General features: G+C 40.3%; 1 protein-coding gene across 1 annotated transcript in view; it reads left to right on the forward strand.

Moving 5' to 3' along the window:
- Positions 1–3,666: 3,666 nt before the first annotated feature.
- The window catches only part of LOC122556563 (solute carrier family 22 member 5-like), a 110,601-nt gene continuing 107,881 nt past the window's right edge, over positions 3,667–6,386 (forward strand). The window contains exon 1 of the mRNA XM_043703377.1: positions 3,667–4,270. Coding sequence (XP_043559312.1) covers positions 3,881–4,270 — 390 coding nt within the window. The 5' untranslated portion in view covers positions 3,667–3,880. The remainder of the gene's footprint in view (positions 4,271–6,386) is intronic.

The following is a 6,386-nucleotide window of genomic DNA, read 5'->3' on the forward strand; positions in this document are numbered from 1 at the left end:
AAGGGATCCCATTGTGGCTTCCCTTTTTCATTTTTTTCCCCTGATTCCTCCATATTCATGGGACATAATTTTACTCCCGCGCTCCCTATCCAACAAGTCGCATATTCTGACTCTTCTTAAGTGTATGTTTCTTTCCGATTGATGTATATATTAAGATCTTGACACAGCCAATCCTCATCGGACCCATATTTGGGCCAAAAAATATACCAGGCACCTTAATACTTTCTCTAGTCCAAACGAAACAACAATAGTTTATCATTTAGCCTTATCTTTCTCCCGCGTGTGGCAGTTGTGTTCCCAATTACCCAACATTCTCCCCAAAGAACTGTCGGGCAGGATATATCCCCCTTTAACGTTATTTACAGATCGATCGTTACACAGGCAACTCCCTGTGCCTCCCATTGTTGCTAATTTAATTCATCTTAACAAGGTCCGGTGTCACCTTCTTCCACACCCCCTTCAGGGTCCTGACTATACACTTTACTCATCCGATTAATCTGACCAATTATAAGCTTTTTTTTAAACTTCAACTGTTCTCCATAAATCACTTTTAAGTAAAGATAAAAGAGATTAGTTAGAAACTGGTAGTAAGGCAGTCATGACCTATAAAAAGAACAGGAGTTAACATTTTATTTCATAATCTGTAAAATCCTTAACCTTAAAAGAAATCGTGTTAAAATTTCCATAATAGAAATCAGATTCAAAACAGTCCTGGATCTCAAGCTCCAGGGAACAAAGCACAAACATTCAATCACCAACAAACAAATGTGCATTCAAACCGAATCACAAAGGGTTAAACTTTCTACTTGCTGTACAGCTCTTTTCTCTCTCTCTCTCTCTCACACACACACACATACACACACAGACACCATGTCTCACAGACACTTTGAGCTTCCCGCAACAACTCCTCTAGCTTTTGAATATTTTTCTGGATATCTGGCCATAAGTTAGTTACGAAGTGCACCCTCAGTAGCCCTTCAGCTACTAGCCCTTCTGACACGGGCTGTTTTCCATGGACATATGCTTAATTTTATAAATCACCAATTCCCCGTACTTCCGTACGTCCCGACCACCAAGGCAATACTTAAAGGTCTCTTTTCTTACCTTGGTCTGTGCACAGAATTACCTGGTCATTTCGGTGCACCCCGTCCCGCGGCAATTCCTGCAGTAAATACCGCTGCCCCGGTCAGCTACAACCCTTTAAAGTTATTTCCTAGCTTAAAACTATTTTCTTTAAAAGACCCTCTATATTCATTAAAGTCTTAGCCTTAAGTATGCTACATGCTACAAGAATTAATACCCCCCCTCCTTCCACCTGCAAAAACAACATTTCTAATCTCCCACAAGAGTCAGAGTTTGGTGATGAGTTTGGTTGGGCTTTTGATGTCAAATGCAGAGCTAAAGTCGATAAATAGGAATCTGACTTGGGTATTGTTCTTTATTCAGATGTTCCAGGGATGACTGTAAGATGAGGGAGATGACATCTGCTGTGGAGCAGCAACAAACCTTCCAGCTCAGTGAACTAACTTACATACTTATCATCAATTTGAGTTACTAATCACTCAAAAGTCACTAACATGCAGCATATTTACAGTGGAAGCAACAGTTAATGATATTATCACTGGATTGGAAATCCAGAATTTGAGCATATGGACTAAAATCCCAAACCATGGGAGCCATTCAGCATTTACTTTCTTGTTTACATTGATCTAAATGGGAATGTATGTTGGGAGGATGATGCAAACTGATGTCGAGGGGATTTGGACCACTGAATGAGTGAACAAAAACATAGCAGATCGAATACAATGTTGATAAGTGTGAGTTTATCCACTTTGGTAGAAGGAATGGAGGTGCAAAGTATATCTTAAATGGTGTGCAGTTGGAAAGTGTTGATGAACATGGGATATGGGTATCTTTATTCATAAATCACTGGAAGCTAAAATGCAGGTGCAGCATGCAAGTGGGAAGACAAATGACATATTTGCCTTTATCAGAAGAAAATTTGAATACATGAGTAAAAAGGTCTAGCTCAAATTATACAGAACCTTGGTGAATTTGCACCAAAAGATCAACTTTAGTATTTGAGAAGTCTATCCAAAAGTCTGATAACAGCAGGGAGGAAGCTGTTCTTGAATCTGTCAAACTTTTATATCTCCTGCCCAATGGAAGACAATGGAAAAGAGTAAAATTGGAGTGGCAGGAGTTTTTGATTATTGTGTGCAGTTTGATTTCTTTACTGAAGGAAGGATGTGCTTGCCATTTAGGGAGTGTAGTCCAGGTTCACCGCACTAATTCCTGGCACTGTCCTATAAGGAAATATTGAGGAAATTATATTCTATAGTGGTTGAAAGGTTGATCGCATTGAAAGTTACAAAATTCTTAATGACATTTCCCTGACATGGACTGGGTGGTCTACAATTAGGGCACATAGTGTCAGAATTTAAGGCAAATCTATCAGACTGAGATCTGGAGGAATCCCTTCATTCAAAGAGGGGATGAGGAAGCTCAGCTATCCAGTATTTTCAAGATACAGATGATTAGATTTCTGGATATTGAAGATATCAGATAATATCAGGGTAATGTCAGAAAATTGCATTGCAGTAGATGAGCAGCTATGCTTAAAACAGCAGAAAACATTTGAGGGGCCAAATGGTCTACTGTTATTCCTACTTTTTTGCTCCATTTTACAGCCTGTGAACTGAAAGATCTCTCAGGTTAAAGCTTTATAATAATGTTTTAATTAAGCACTGATTATGTAATTTAAATATTTTTTTCTCCGAACATTGAGTTACCCATCCGTTTACAAAGTTGTCATTTAACATTGATTCCAATTAACTGTATATACATGCTAATTAAACTGTCATCCTTGCACGTTTGCTAGCACCCTTACTTCTGTTAAAAAAAAAACTTTCTGTGGAAAATTGTAGGCTCAAAACCCATTTGAAGATTTCAAAGCATAATGCCCATCAATATTTCTGGTGCATATTATTTATTTGACCTACATCTTCAAAAAAGGTTACCTGATTATTCATTCATTTGTTGATTGTTGAGACTTATTGTGTTCTGTTGTGAGGAACAAACATTTAAGGAGAGCCTACTTGCTTTGAAATAGATTAACTTGTTTCACCAAAATATCAAAATTTGAGTTGCACTCATCTGAAAACTCTTCTAGAAGCTAATGACTAAGTCGGGCTTTTAAAATATACACTGGATCATATTTTCTTCCGGGGCAGATTTTTGGCGAGTCAGAGTCGTTTTCACTATTTCCTGATGATGCCTGCGACATTGATCCAGTTTCTAATTTGCTAATTAGTGACCAGTTGTAAGGATCAGATCCTCGAGTGTCATCTGAAGTGGGGTACCTCAACACTGCATCACATTCTGGCTGCAATATAAGCCATAGTTTATACTGGTTGGACGTTACTTGTTTGCCTTTGTGCCTTGTGTCTCTGTCAATAAGGTACCAATTATCTTTATGCCTTAGTGTCAATAAGCAGCAAAAGTGCGTTCAATGTAAGTCATTTGCTTTGCGTGCATTTGTAGAATATGTTTCATTTCTTATCAGTAGCAACTAACTAAACAGAAACGCTAATCATGGTTGGTGGTTAAACATAACGTCAGAGTGCCTGTCCTGCCAAATAGTATCCTGGCAAGCTCAGAGTTGGCAATTGAGCTGTTTACTGAACGAATCTCCCTTGGTGTACAGTGTAGTGGGATAGGGAGGAGCCGGCTGAAGATCAGATTAATATTTATAGGTGGAAACAATTGAGCTGTTACTACAGTTTGAAACAGCTCCAGTCTGTAGTTCCGGTCTGCCTCCTGACGACAAGTTGCTGCAGTTTTAGGGAGAGTTACTGCCAGTTCTCCCACAGTCACTAACATGCGGGATTACGATGAAATTACCGCTTTTCTCGGAGAGTGGGGACCCTTTCAGAAAATTATCTTCTTCCTTTTGAGCCTCAGCATTTTCCCCAATGGTTTCTGCGGAATGTCCATCATTTTCATCGCCGATACTCCTGAACACCGCTGTTTAATTCCCGGGCACCTCAACCTCAGTGAAGCGTGGATGAACCGCACGATCCCTCTGGAACAAGACAAGGACAAACTCCAGTACAGCAAATGTAGACGGTACCGGTTGGATGTGATCAAGAACCTCTCGGAGATATTCCCTGACCCGGATTCCGTCAATATTTCTGAGGTGGGACAGGAGCCCTGTTTGGATGGATGGGTGTACAGTAAGGAGCAGTACATCTCCACCATCGTCAGCGAGGTAAGCGGCTGGAGCAACCACAGTGTTTGTGATTGTGACAGGGAGGAGTTTGTGAAGGTAAATGTCATGTATCTCGATGCTTTTTAAGTAAAGGGAGCAGATGCATTTAAATCCAAACTTGGCTGGGCAACTGCACTTTTGTTTATGGGGCCTCTGCCCAATGTGGTTTAATCTGAGACTTTTCATTTTCTGCGCATTAGACTTCTGCCTCTGACCCCTCTGAGATGCAGAGGAATCTGGGTGTCCTAGTGGGCAGGTGTGCTAGGTAATTAGGAAAATTAAGAATGTTTCTGTTTATTGTGCAGGCAATTGTACGCAAAAATAGGGTTTCTGTATCTCTTCTGCAGTGCAGTGTTGAGACCACATCTGCAGTAGTGTACAATATTGGTCTCCTTATTGAAGGAAGGAGGTAATTGCACTGATCAGGGAAAGTTTATTGGACTAATACCTGGTTTAGGTAAACTGATGTATGAAGAAAAGTTAGATAAACTAGCCTTTTATTTGCTGGATTAAAGGAAAGGAAGAGGCAGCTTGATTAAAACATCTAATATCTTAAGGGTCTTCCTAGTGTAGCTGTGAAGGGGATGTTTCCTTTTGTGGAATGATACCAAACTAAGAGCCATCTAAAAATAACGTGTCACCTATTTAAGAAAAGAGGCGAGCGATAGCTTCTGAAAAGGCTTAATTGGCAATGACTCTCAGAGTGTCATAAGTGGCATAGGTAGATAGATCCTTGTTAGGAAGCAACGGGCAAAAGATTGTCAAGAGTAGGTAAAACATGGAATTAAGGTTACATTAGATCAACTACGATCTTATTAAATGGTGGAGCATGCTTGAAAAGCCAAATGTGGGCGGCACAGTGGCTCAGTGGTTAGCACTGCAGCCTCACAGCGCCAGGGACCCGGTTTTGATTCTAGCCTCCTGTCTGTGTGAAGTTTGCACATTCTCCCCGTGTCTGCGTGGGTTTCCTCCAGGTGCTTTGGTTTCCTCCCACAGCCCAAAGATGTGCAGGTTAGGTGAATTGGCCGTGCTAAATTACCCATAGCGTTAGGTGCATTAGTTAAAGGGAAGTGGGTTACTCTTCGGAGGGTCGGTGTGGATTTGTTGGGCCGAAGGGCCTGTTTCCACACGGTAGGGAATCTAATCTTAATTTGAATTTGTGTGTGCTAACTTTGTGCCTCTCTGAACTGAATCTTACTCCTTCTCCAGTCCTAAATGATTTGTGTAATTTATCTGAGTAGAATAATACTAGTCATAGTCATAGAGTACAGCACAGAAACAGACCCTTCGCTCCAACCAATTCCATGCTGACCATATCGCTAACCTAAACTAGTATCAATTGCTGTGCTTCAAACATCCCTTCAAACTTATCTCAATGTCTTTTAAACATTGTAACTGTACGCACATCCACAACTTCCTCTGGAGTTCATTCCACACAGCAATCATCTGTTAAAAAAATCCTTATGTATTTTTAAATCTTCTCACCTTAAAAACATGTTCCCTAATCTTGAAATCCCCCACCATAGGGAAAAGACACCAGCCATTCACACTATCTATTCCCATCATGATCTTATAAATCTCTAAGGTGACCCCTTAACCTCCTACACTCCAGTGAAAAATAAAGTCCGAGTCTATCCACTCTCTCCTAAACACAAACCCTCTATAGCCGGCAACATACTGATAACCTTCTTCTGAACCCTGTCGAGCTTAATAATATCCTTCCTGTAACAGGGTGACCATAACTGGACATAGTACTCCGGAAGAGTACTTACACAACCTCAACATAACATCCCAACTGCTATACTCCAAGGTCTGAGCATTGAGGGCACAGAGCACTGAGGCCTTCTTAACTACCGATAAACTTCAAAGAATTATGTATCTGAATCCCTCGGTCTCTCTGTTCTATAACACGACCAAAGGCCCTACTTTTAATTGTATAAGTCCTGCCCTTGTTTGTTTTACCAAAATGCAATACCTGTCATTTATCTAAATTAAACTCCATCTGCCATTCATCAGCCAATTGACCCAACTGATCAAGATCTCTTTATTGTCATTGATAATAGAACAATAGAACATAGAACATAGAACAAAGAACATAGAACATAGAACATAGAAC

The sequence above is a fragment of the Chiloscyllium plagiosum genome, chromosome 14 (genome assembly GCF_004010195.1).
Source record: "Chiloscyllium plagiosum isolate BGI_BamShark_2017 chromosome 14, ASM401019v2, whole genome shotgun sequence".
Taxonomy (NCBI): Eukaryota; Metazoa; Chordata; class Chondrichthyes; order Orectolobiformes; family Hemiscylliidae; genus Chiloscyllium; species Chiloscyllium plagiosum.